This window comes from Lipophrys pholis (genome assembly GCF_963383615.2).
Source record: "Lipophrys pholis genome assembly, chromosome: 1".
NCBI lineage: Eukaryota > Metazoa > Chordata > Actinopteri > Blenniiformes > Blenniidae > Lipophrys > Lipophrys pholis.
The window spans coordinates 52,235,435-52,248,370 of NC_137635.1; the positions used below are offsets into that span (position 1 = coordinate 52,235,435).

Consider the following 12,936-nt stretch of genomic DNA (forward strand, 5'->3'; position numbering starts at 1 on the left):
CCCTGAGGAAGTTTTCTCATCGAGTCAGAAGTTGAAGCAGCTTTGAGTTCCTACGCTCCTCATCTGTGAAAGAAACTTCCCGACACACTCATTTCTTTTAAATCAGACCTTAAAACAATATCATCTGCTCAGGCTTTCCATTGAACAAAAGATTCTACTTATTTTATTACTTTTATCTTAGTAAAACTGGAACTTTATCTCCTTCTTATGCATTTCTTAATACTGGTTTTATTTAATAGTTATAACGTCTATCCTTTATTTCCTTGTAAAGCACTGTGAATTGTACCGCAATACAAATAAATGTCCCTTGTCTTGTATTACGAGATGTTTGTGAAATCTGTCTCCACTGTTTCACAGCGAATTTCAAAACAAAAACAAGTAAAATCCTCTCCATACTGAACTGGTCGATGCCTGATGACTTTCTTACATATTATTACATTTTTCATTTAAAATTCATTTCATCTATTAAACTTCAATTCCCATTTTTGTTCCCCTGGAGGACTTTACTGAGTCACACCTTTAATTTAAACTGAGGGATCTACAAAGTAATTCTCTTCTAAATTATACTGTCATGTTTTCTTATTTCTTCTGTAATTTGCTCTGCTGGTTTGAATTTACTCTCAGATGCCATCTATCCCTGCACTCTGATTCTAGTCTTTATATTTTCTTTCATTATTCTCAGTATGAACGTTGTAATTGAATCGTTCTCCTCTTGAATTTGCCATTAGTTTGGTCTGAATTACATTTTTCTTGATAATCCTCGATATCCTACAAAAGCAGCACTGATCTGAAAGTTGAGCGCAACTTTTTAATCCCACATTGAATCAATTTAAATGGGAAATTTGCGCCGTCATGAAACTTTGTATGGGTTTTGAGAAATTATTAAAATTCTAACTGCCTGTGGCCCTTCAGTTTATCACACAAATGTTAGTCAAAACAACAAAAGAAAACCTAAGTATGGCTTTAAAATATGGAGAAAAAAAAGCAATTCATACATCTAGAAAGTCAAAATAAGATATTTTTTGCAAATAAGACGTTTGCAGTTTCGAATCCCACAGTATGACTACCATGGATCCCTGAACATGACCTCTGACCCCTGTAATGTGGCTGCACCTTCACACCAGAGAAATGGGATTGGTCAATAAATCAAAAAAGGGGGATTAAAAAATGATGAGTTAATTTATTAAAAGTGTGTTTTAGCTTATTTTTTCGCTTTTAAAAATGATTTTACTCAATAAAAAAGCCCTGAAGAGGTTTTAAAGGGGTGAATCTATTAAATGTAAGCTTTTCTGTGATCTCCTGAGTGACCAGACGCTGTGGCACTGAGTGACCGTGTGTGCATCCTCTCGCCTGCACTGTCCCGTGAGTCGGTCACACTGAGGCCCGGGGTTGGCGAGCACGCCGTTCGGCGAGCACCCGCAGCTCTCGCAGCCCAGCAAGGGGTGGAAGCTGAAAGTCTGATTCTGGCACACGTCACAGGCTGGTTTGACCGTCTGCGGGGGGCAGATGCAGCGTCCGGTCACCTCGTCGCAGAGTCTGCGGCCGCAGTCGCACTCTGCGGGAGGGAAGAGGAGAAAAGACTCAGGTTAATCAATGAAGAGGAGGACGAGGAGGACGGGACGGCGAGGAGCTGTTCATCCACTCACGCCTGCAGTGGGGGAATCCGTAGTATCCCGTGGCGCATTTCGTGCACCTCCGGCCGATGACGTGCTGCCTGCAGGGACACTGACCTCTGTCCGGGTCACAGAGGGTCCGCGTCGACCCGGACGAGTCGCAGTCGCACGGCAGAGCGCCGTCATTGTACGCAGCCACGAGCGAGCGGGCCGAGTCCCGGCAGAACTGGGACGAAGCCGTGGGACTGAAAACACACAAACCCAAGAGCAGTGCGGTTTTATACTCCACTGTGACCACTGGGAGGCGCCATTTACTAAAACATCTAAGGGCTGGGGCTTTTAAAGCACAATATTACCACAAACGGCATTTTTAACGGTTAAGAACAATCACAACTACAAAGCAATTCCTAAAAGTACATGGGCGGGTACATACTGAATATAGAAGCCTTCTCCTCTGCATTGCTGTGTGAATTCTGCAGATTTGTCCAGCGGCTTCTCTTTCAGGAGCTCTGGTGTGTAACTGTCATCAGGAACCAACATGATATAATCCTAATAAAAGAGGTGCAGTTTGTCAAAACAGGTCACAAAACACACAAACTCAGCAAATACCTGCAGCTTTCATCAGCTTAGATTTAATGATGCGGTGGTATTTTTTAGGAAGGTAAATGAAAGAAACATGGTTGCAGAGCCCGACCTGGCCTCTGCTTCACAACAGAGCAGAAAGCTTATTTTTATGAAGCCGCGTACGGCTGCCAGGTGGAAAACAGTCCCTTCATTGTTGTTGTTGGAGCTGCGGCATAACAAGGAGTGGAGATGCCAAGTCCTGGAGCTCATACAGACTGGATTCATTCACTTGTTGGACTTCAGTGTTTCAGATACTGACCAGAATAAGAGTTTTCTTTGGTGGTACGGTCACAGAAACGGTGGGCCGCTGCCAGGCGTCCTTATCGAAGTCGAGGGCGATGCGGCCGTCGGCGATGACGACCTGCCTGCAGCCCGACACCGCCGGACAGAAGGTCGCATTGATCTGACCTGCAAGAAGATTCAGCTTAGAGAGAGGGCAAGGAGCTGCGTGACAAAACAGCGGTGAACAAATCAAGTGTGAAGGACAATTGGCACTGAGGAGAGTAACCAGAACAGATCCGTGGTAACAGATCAAACTCCCACAGCTTTTTGGAAACCCTTTCTGATGATGCTCGACAAATCAAAACTAGAAAATAATGGTGTTTTCTGCGACCTTGTACCCATGTTTTGTACATGCTCCATATTGACTGATCACTGTGCGACATATACGACAGGATTCCACCTAAATATGTTTTTTTTGTTGGTGGTGGTGGGGGGGGGGGGGGGGGGGGGGTCTTTAATAATTCATTTAGTTTCTGTTGTCATTTCTTGTAATTTGGGTTTTGTCTTTTTGTAATTGTTGCTTTTTTGTTCTCTGTCTTTTATCTCGTTTCTCATCCAGGACTCAAAACAAAACATAAAAAAAAGAAAAGCAGAGTTACCGGTGTGTTAAAAGGTAGTGGTGGAGGTACTTTACTAGTTACTGATATGATTGTGAGGCACAGAGTGACGTGAGGACTATTAAGGCGATTCTCCACCAGTAAACAGCAGTTTGATGAAATAGTCACAGAGCTAGACAGGAGTTTTATCTTTGAGCACACACACACACACACACACACACACACACACACACACACACACACACACACACACACACACACACACACACACACACACACACACACACACACACACACACACACACACACACACACACACACACACACACACACACACACACACACACACACACACACACACACACACACACACACACACACACACACACACACACACACGCAGAACATGCAATGTCCAGACGAAAGGATAGTTTCAAACCATCACCTCATCGATGTGAGAGTTCACCACTGCACCACGGTGCTGCGCAAACTCTAGAAATACCACGTATATAGATATAAATAACTAATCACATAGATCTCTATTGGGAGCACGGCTTGTTCCGGGTGGATCGGCCTTTCACACAGCGTAACAGGGGACCAACTCATATCCCCAGAGCCCAGATGGATCTGATGGGAACCAATAAACTCTTTAACCCTTTATCAGGCAAGGCACCATGTTTGGTCATTCCCACATTTCCTCAGATTTTTCCCTCAGCTCACAGTGAGGAGTTAGTGGCAGTCACAGAGGGGGGGAATGGGTGTGCTTCTGTGGTCCTGGCATTTTGAGAATTCCAGAATGTGTGAGTGTTCTACGACGTAACACAATTCTAGAACGACGTGTGAGAATCACAGAATGTTCCACTGTTTTCCAGAGTCGTAGAACGTGTCCGTGTTGTAGGATGACTGAGTTCTAGAATTTGCGAGTTGGTCTAGATTTGAAGGGAGTACATAAAGAATGGACAGCTTTACCGTTCTGTTTCATAGTTTTTGATTGGTTCATCAACCTGGCTGGTTGGTTAGGGTTAGTTAATGTTAAAGTGGTCGGTTGAGTTAGTTAATTACATGGCCAGAAACCAAGAAAAGGTCTTGAGGCAACCTCTTCATTTTGCTTGAAAACAAATAAAAATGACATCAACATCTTGTCTGATCAGGTTCTTCTCAATTGTGTTAATTAGGAGAAATGTCTTCTACATGAATTGTTAATTGTGTTCGATCAGGCGCCTCGTTCAGCCCGTACGCTCACCTTTCCATTCCCTCCCAGCATCCACTCGCACCTCCACGGGGAAGGACGCGTGTTCGGGCTGACGATAATGGACCACCACCACATACCTGCCCGGGAGCGGCACCTCCGGACGGAAACTGATCTCCGTCTGCAAGAAAGACAGGAGGAGGAGAAAGGTTGAAGAAATGTCAGTGAGAGGGGTGAAAACAAAGCCGCTGATTGAACTTCTCCATCGCCCCGCAGCAGAGTGGAGCCCGGCGAGGCTCAGGTTGGGGTTTTTTTTTCCCTCTCTCTCTCTTCTGGTTGTTACCTGAGGGTATTTCAGCAGTTTGCCTTCAATGGGAGGTTCACGGAGGGGGAAACCCCCCGACTGTCGCCTCCTCCTCCAGTCCTCGTTCTCTGCCCGCTGTGGAGGCGAGGACGACAGCGTTCCATCCTGGGCTGCGTACAGAATCCAGGCGGAGGACGGTTTGTCGAACTGACTCGAAACACAGTGACGACTAGAAATAGCAAAGAGACACAAAACTTTGTTTTGAGATATTTCAAATGTGTATTTTGACCCATTTATTCATGCGTCCATTCATTTTCTATTCACTCGTAGAACTGCTTTCATCAGTGTTACAAAAGTGAAAAAAATTTAAATAAATAGTAAACAGCAACTCATAATGCAGTCTCCATCAGTACCCTTTAAATGATCATGTATTCATATATAATTTCAATAAAAATACCAAGACCCTGACACTATATTTCCAGGTAGATTAGTTGTAGTACAACCGCGCTGCTGCCCCTTCATCTCGTCGCCGAGCTCACCGTGAGCTTTAGCACCGTCTGGACGTAGATTATAGAGCATCTTCCTCCAAATGACTGACGTAACTTCAGCTGAACTTAATGAGTGAATCAGTCCTGAAACTGACCCAGAGGACTGACAGCTCGGCGAATGTGTGACAGCAATACTACGCTACAATCATACAACCATGTGACCTTTATAAAGACAGGGCACACTGACGGAGTTACTTTTCCAACTGACTATTTGGTTTTCAAATAAATGAATGAATAAATAAATAAATTGTCATAGTAATAATAATAATAATAACTTTTATTTCTAATGCATTTCATAAAATTTTAAAAATCTCAAAGTGCCACAAGCACATCGAAAAAGAACCAACACAAATGCCTAAAATTAAAAAAAAAATTATAAAAAGGAAACTATTTTCCTTTAAAAGAAATACAATAAAAGGTCATTAGTACTAAAATTCATGATTTAAAAAGTGTCAAACCTTCGCTTGGCTTTCAAGTCAGTTTGATCTATTGTTCTGTTTTGAACTCGGCCTGTGGAGTTACACAGTAAAACACACTTCACAGACGAGCACGAACAACCCTGTCATTAGCTTCTGGGCGAAAGTAAATTAGTCACAAAAGAAGTTGACCCAGCACACCTAAGTTAAACACAAGTTCACACCCAGGTGAGATTCTGTGCAATGACCCTGGAAAACAGATGTTTACCTCCGAAAACGACACCAACCAAACTTAGAATTTTCAAAATGACCACTTTCACGGAAAGGCACTGAATCAAAAAGTTTCAAAAACAAGTTAATAAAATGCCGAGGCTGGAGCGCTGGGGGATTATTAAACAATGTTTTGCTTTGTTTTTTAATTCAAAAAGAGCTCTCAATACATTGACTCACTACTGTCACCTACTGTCTAAAAGTGACATTAGCAAAATTTTACTCGTTGCACCTTTAACCCTTTATTGGACAACAATGTTTTGTCAAATATTAACATGGATTAAAACACTATATCATTTTTTCATGTAATAAATTCAGTTTTAAGCGTTCCAAATCACACTTTCTTTCATAGCTTTGAGAGTATAAATGCGATGGATTACACAGCGTTGCACACTGGATTTCGTTTCACATTACTGGCTGTATTGTCGAATATTGCAAGAGCAATATGATTTGTGATAATTACATTTAAAAACATGTTAATGTGCTTTCCGGATTCTTTTCTTCTAGATAACACAACTTTTTCTCTTGCACTTAATTCAGAACAGCTGTGAATGGCCCATTTTTTCCCCATTTTAATCTCTTCTCGTGTTTTCCTTTGCTTTTTGAACTTCTGAATTCTTCCCTGTTGCCATATTTTGATATTGCAATACATTTGCAATACATTGCAAAGTCCTCATGAAACATACTGCCTTTTTAGAAGCTTGTCTAACACTGCAATGAGTAATTATCAGGATAAAAGTATCAGGTGGACTTCACACGCAAACATATAACAACATTTGTGTAAAGTCGAATTTTTACAAATGCTAGATATTGTTTTAATTAGAAGAGATATGGAAGTTCCTAATTCACCTGCCTGATAATTTGATAATGAAAACACGTGGTTTTGGTTCTTACCTGTCTTCAGTGAAGCGGCCATGAGTGGAAACACACAGCACTTTGGGGTTCACATACTGAACGGAGAACTCCTCCGCTGGTACCGCGTAGACTTTATACTGCAGAGAGAAAACACATCGTTTAAACCTGCGTGCTTTGTGTGAACACACTGAGCGGTAAGAGAGTTTTGTGGTGATATTTGGCTTCACCAGGAGGAAGGACGCGGTGGACGTTTGCAGAAGAACTTTGGTCCTGTGAGTCAATTGCAGCGTCGCCACTTGATTCCTGCTGTCCACTGCGACGCTCCGGCACAGATGGCTGCACGATAAACACCAAAACTGTATTTCAAACCTCCTTCCAAGATGCCTTGTTCATTCTCCTGATAATAAAAAGACCTATTGGTGATGCTGTGGAGCCCGGATGAAGACGGACAGCACTCACCTGAAGGCGCAGCTGTAAATGTTGGCCCTGGCTGGGATCTGACCTCCCGACTCGCCGCTGATCAGCACGTTGACGTTCTGAGCTGTGTCCACCTCGCTGGCGTACTCGAGTACGAGAGCGTACAGGCCGGGCCGGGGGACCCGCAGACTGAGCTCCAGCTGCGACTGCAGGGCACAAACATAAACGGTCATGTGCGAGGGATCGTGGCACTAATGCTTTTGACACGGGACTTTCAGTCTAAGACCAAAACCTCTGAGAGTAAAAGGTAAATGATTACTGTAAAGACATTAAGTTACACTGCTACAGTGACTTCAGTGAGCTTGTCACGTGTTACAAATGAAAAAGTCTAGTTAAAGGGGGTAATCTTCACAGTTTTGATTCTGCCTCTACAGTTTCTTTTGATAACTGAACCTGTCTCCCGTTGAGAGCAGCCATGTCGGGGTGGTCCGGGGTGGGGCGCTGCACACGAGCCTGCCTCCGCCGGCGATTCCCGCGGGCGGAGAAGCGTCCCTGTGAGCCCGGCGTGGAGCTGAAGCCGTCCATCGCAAGGTGTTTGTACAAGAGGCAGCTGAGACACACGAGGAGACGCAGTCTGATCAGCATGCACTAAACACAAAAGATCAAGCTGTTCCTATCGGAAAAGTCATTTTAAAAAAAAGTCTCACTGCGTCTGCTTGTCTGCGCTGGCTAAATATGTGCAGGGCTCGGTGATCCTCTGCTGCAGCACAGGAGCCTCGTAGTAATCCCGCGGCAGCAGCACCAAATAATCCTGATGTTCAGCGCGTGTTCAACCAAAGCAGGGGAAAATATGAAAGTGAGACAGTGCTGATTCAGGGCAAATTAAACCAAAAAAATATTTGCATCAAGAAATAAGTAGTCTCTTGTTGTGACTCAACAGATACAGACAGATAGAGAAAAGATATAATAGATATAGTGATGGAAATGGAGAGCGATAAGGATAGACTGATACAGATAGAGTGATAGATATATAGAGCGTCATAGAGAGTCAGAAAGTGGCTATCTCTTTATCTCTATATGACTTTCTCTAAAAAAAGAAATAAGGGGCAGTGGTGGAGGTCTGAGGTCAGAGAAGTAGACCTGGGATCAGAAGTTTGCAGGTTTGAATCCTACAGTGGACAGGTCCCCGCTGTGGGTCCCTGAGCATGACCCTTGACCCCCAGCAGCCGAGCGCTTCCACACATATAGTTAAGGTTAACTATGAACTGGATTGGTTAAATGCCGAGAAGGACTTTCCTCATCTCTAGAAAAGATTTATTCACCCCCCGGTGAATAAATCTTTTCTAGAGATACAGATCTATGGAGATACAGTTAGTAAAGGATTAAGGATTAAGGGTTGGAGATGTAGAGAAAAAGAGATGGGAGATATGCATCCATATCTGAGAGCTTTCCTAAACTCACCAGCAGAACGCCCTCGGCCTTGATGTGAATGATCCACCTCCCAGGATTCAGTGTGAAGGGCTCAGCGAAGCCGTCCCCCGGGACAGTGAGGAAGGCCGGGGAGGGACTCCGGGGGAAAACTACCTCCTTACTCTGGTGCGACCCTGCGGAGCAGCGGGCACAGAGGTTGGTGAAGACTCACCGCCACATCATCGGCATAAAGCCACATCATGCACTTTAATGTCGGGGAGAAACGTTTTTTTTTTTTTTCTGAATGAGGTTAGAGTAGACAGCTTAATGGTGAAATGATGACTCAAAACGTCAGAGGCAGCCTTACCTGCAGTGCCTCTGGTACTGGTGGCCTGGATGCTACCAGTCACACTGCTGCTGCGGGGGTTAATGAACCGCAGGAGCACACGGTATAAGTGCTGCCTCCCGTCTTTCGGGTCTACATGCACTGATACTCTGACTTCACTCTGCGGGAATGACAGTGACACACAAGCTAAACCACGATGACCCGGGTTTGAGTGGACGATGAGGAGGAAGTGTTAAAAGAAAGAGCTAAAGAAATTGGGCCAGGTGGGGGAGTTTCAAACAGAGCGGGTTAATTAACACACAGCAAGCTCACAGAAGAAGAAGAAGAAGAAGTGGAGGAAGAGGAGGACAAAAGCAGCCGAAGCAAAGCAGACCCTTCACTTACAGTCACAGCAAGACTGAATTTCAGCTTCGTCCACCACCAAGATCCGCGCTCTGACTCGAGATTGCTCCTCGTGGCGGGGCGTGGAGTAGTGCATTACAATATGGAAAGGTCCAGGAAAGGCGAGGGAAAGCATTAGGATCACCTCTGGCTGAAGAGAGAGAGCGTTAGCTTTAAGAAGGCTGTGTGCTGCGAGGAGGATTACTGGTGCAGTGGCAAAGAGCAAGAGAGTCAGGGCGGCCTCAGAGCAGACTGTGAAGGAAAATCATTCACGATTAATGGAATGGTTCCGCACAATAATATATAACAACTGCGATTTCAGACAATGGAAACAAAATTGAAACCCACAGTGGCTCATCTTACTTTGAAATTTAAAGCGTTGACACAGCTGCAATGAATCAAATTGGCTCTAGTAAAATGTGCGGCGGTATAGAAGTGGAGGTTCAGACCTGTGCGGGAGACATTACAGCGTAACCTCTCCAGCTGAACCCTGGGAACTCCTGCGGGTCGAAGCCGAAGCGTACAGGCCGCGCGGCCGGCGTCGTGCCGTCCTCCACCTCAAACTTCAGGTGGTGCAGACTGGGAAAGTAGTAGCCTGGTTCTGGCCTAATGGAGCAAAGAGTATAGAAAATGTTGAATTCGGTGTATTTTATTTATTTATTTCTTTTGTATTTCGGGAGACTTTGCAGAATGAATCCTCAGCGTCTCACTCTGTGCAGTTACGACTGACGACATGACTCCGACAGCGGCACTGTCCTGACGTCTCGTCACACGCCGAGTCGATCGCGCCGCCCACGTCACACCGACAGCCTGACAGGAGACGGAGGTAATCACAGCAACGGTTTCTCCATAAGCAGGTGAAAGTAGTCTGATAACTGCATAACATCCGCCCCACAGACAGTTCAGTGTTTGTCTCTGTCGCTCATCATGTCATGGGAGAGAAACAAAAGGCGAGCAGAATATTATAGTAGATACTATTTGCACTAAAACTTTATTAAATTTATTGTCTGTCTTTCTATATTACATACCAGAGATACAGTAAGAGGATTTTCACTCTGCACATCTCATGTAGAAAGGTAGTTTCACTACTATCTGTGCATTTGATGATTATTCTTGAGGTTTTATAAGACTTGAAGATTTCATAAGACATGAATAATGACTTTCATCAAAGCTTTAATTAATCTAACATCAGTAATGCTGAAAATGTAAATTAAATGATAGTACCCATTTTTATTATTCAGTTAAAAAAAAACAAGAAAATGGTAAATCTATAACAATGCCCATAACCAGTAAAAACTGCTATAAAACCCCCAAAAGAAGCTTTAATAACTCTTCAGTCCTAAATGGAACTTCATAGATCCATTTTATCATAAAGTGTTTGTATATAGAGCAAAAGTACATCTACAACTTTAAACTGTGTTGTCCTCATTTTACACGTTAACACACATTTTTCCAGCTCCAGGTTCAAGTTCTTGAGTTTGACGTGGCAAGAGTATCTCGTCTGGTGATAAAGGTGGTAGATTTGTACAATATCCATACAAAACATGAGCGGAACCAGAGTAAGACCCCACCTTGACACCCAAAATAGTTCTTCTTCTGCAGCAGGAAGTAGCCGTCCTTACAGGTGTCACATGCATGTCCACAGGCAGCGGGTTTGCAGAAACACTGTCCGTCTCTCTGGAAATACAGACGTCACAGAGGCCGATAAAACCTGCAGCTTGTGGATCAGGAGTGCAACGGTAAAGGAGGTCAACGCTAAACATGACGTTTTAAAGGCACCAGAATATTTTCAATGACTTTCCTAAAGGAAAAGCATCAGGTTGGATCATCATCTGTTTCCTCTTATCCTGATCAGAGTTAAAGTGGCATTGATGTAATTGATGAAATTTAAATTGTATATAATTATTATTATTATTATATACATGTCATGTACATTCATGTGTATGTATATGTGTTTGATGTCCCTGTATAAACTGCACATATATAACTCGTGTATAGCATATATTGAATGTGTACTCTAAAAACCGACACCCTTTTGGCTGATTCGTTGGACCATTCAGTGTCGTTTCTTCCGACTGCCGAAATAAAACTCAAATTGTAAATACTGACCTGTCTGCACTCTCCGAGCCCGCTCAGCGTCCCCTTGAGGTCGCACTGACAGTCTGAAAAGGAAGAAACAGACAGTTTTACAGGGTGAAAAGAGGCTGTGAATACACTCTGATTACAGGATCTGAAAGGACAAAAACACCTCCAATCTTTCACAGATCTGCACATCAAAAAGCTTCAAAAGGAGATTTTAAACCATTTTTCAGTAGAAAGAGTGAGAGACCAAAAAAAAAAAAAAAAAAAAAAAAAAAGCTTCCACCCACTTAATGCTCGGGCACAGGCATTCAGGATATTAAAAGCTCTTTTTTTTCTCTCGTATTGTGTCTTCTGGCATGTTAGTGATAACATTCCTGCAGGAGAGCGGAGCTGTAACATAAGATATGATATCCGGGCAGAAAGTGCCCCTGCTGCCCCACCGGCTCCTCAACTGCCACAGCATCATTCCTCTATCAGGACTGTTCTTTCTCTGGAGGAACAAAGTCCAGAGGAGCAGCTTTTTATCTCTGAAATCAAACACTCAGAGCAGGTAACAGGAAGTTATTCTTTAACTGCCCCCGAGGGGCAAATGGGACCTGCCCGGAGTTGTGATTAATTGTTAACTTAATTTGCCTGATTGTTGATATTCTCCTGCGGCTGTCGTTTTCTTGTAAACAGACATCGTTTTCAAAACGTTGCCGTGTAAATGTGAAACTTCTCTGAAACAAAAGAAAAAGCAAAAACGATGCTTTTTTTTTTCACTTGAAGTAATAATCTTCTTTAAAATCTGGAGATGAATCAGCCACTTTATAAATATTACAATAAGAGAACCCATAAAGGGTTTTTCCAAGTGTATATTTGTGTAACACTGCAGTTCAATTGTTTATATTTACGACTTGTCCTTCATAAATATTTACCCACTTTATTTATTTTTTGCCAAGTTTTATCTGACGTCAAACATTTCCCAATGAAGTTCTGAACACTGCTAAATGCAGGTGAGGTGACGTTTGGGTTTCTGGCTCTGGGCCTCTCACCTGTGCAGCCTCGAGGGTTGTCTGCAGCCAGGTTCCAGTAGAGCGGTTTGCAGCGCTCACACAGGTTTCCCTCCACGTTAACGCGACAGCGACAGGAGCCCTGAAACAGCAAAAAAAAACAAACTCCTAAAAAAAAAGAAAAACCTGATAAAACCCAGTTTTGTACCTTTAATGATCAAACTGATCAAATCTTCCTGCACTACAAAGCAGTTTTATTGTTCTTGATGACTTGGTTTTAGCATGATTTAACTTTTTAAAAAAACAACATACAAAGTTTAAACTAGTGGATCATTACTTCACATTGCTGTTCCTCCTCTTTACAATTAAAGGAAGTCTCTTTTCCTTTTTTTTTTTAATTAGGCTGGAAATTCAGGGGGAAATAACACTTCCTTGTGAAATCTGCAGGATGAAGCCAAGCTGTTAAGGATCTGTTAATCCCTGTAAAACTGCACTTTGTGCTGGATTTAAACTGCGAGCGGACAAAAACCCGATTAAGACGGAGCTGCGACGAGCGGAGGAATAAGGAGTTTACGGAGGTTTAACTGTAAACTTACCGTCTGAGGGTCGGGGCTCTCGGTCCCTGCTGCGTGACATGCGAGGACTGGAGC

General features: G+C 43.4%; 1 protein-coding gene across 1 annotated transcript in view; it reads right to left on the reverse strand.

Moving 5' to 3' along the window:
- The window catches only part of LOC308124528 (laminin subunit alpha-3-like), an 80,284-nt gene that overhangs the window by 31,095 nt on the left and 36,253 nt on the right, over positions 1-12,936 (reverse strand). Inside the window, exons 16-34 of the mRNA XM_080487580.1 lie at positions 12,883-12,935; positions 12,329-12,428; positions 11,322-11,374; positions 10,784-10,889; positions 9,923-10,022; positions 9,662-9,818; positions 8,853-8,991; positions 8,537-8,679; positions 7,783-7,886; positions 7,529-7,685; positions 7,118-7,281; positions 6,886-6,994; positions 6,698-6,795; positions 4,609-4,798; positions 4,320-4,446; positions 2,497-2,645; positions 2,047-2,162; positions 1,647-1,858; positions 1,351-1,555 (exon numbers count right to left, since the gene is read on the reverse strand). Coding sequence (XP_080343706.1) covers positions 1,351-1,555; positions 1,647-1,858; positions 2,047-2,162; positions 2,497-2,645; positions 4,320-4,446; positions 4,609-4,798; positions 6,698-6,795; positions 6,886-6,994; positions 7,118-7,281; positions 7,529-7,685; positions 7,783-7,886; positions 8,537-8,679; positions 8,853-8,991; positions 9,662-9,818; positions 9,923-10,022; positions 10,784-10,889; positions 11,322-11,374; positions 12,329-12,428; positions 12,883-12,935 — 2,482 coding nt within the window. The remainder of the gene's footprint in view (positions 1-1,350; positions 1,556-1,646; positions 1,859-2,046; positions 2,163-2,496; positions 2,646-4,319; positions 4,447-4,608; positions 4,799-6,697; positions 6,796-6,885; positions 6,995-7,117; positions 7,282-7,528; positions 7,686-7,782; positions 7,887-8,536; positions 8,680-8,852; positions 8,992-9,661; positions 9,819-9,922; positions 10,023-10,783; positions 10,890-11,321; positions 11,375-12,328; positions 12,429-12,882; position 12,936) is intronic.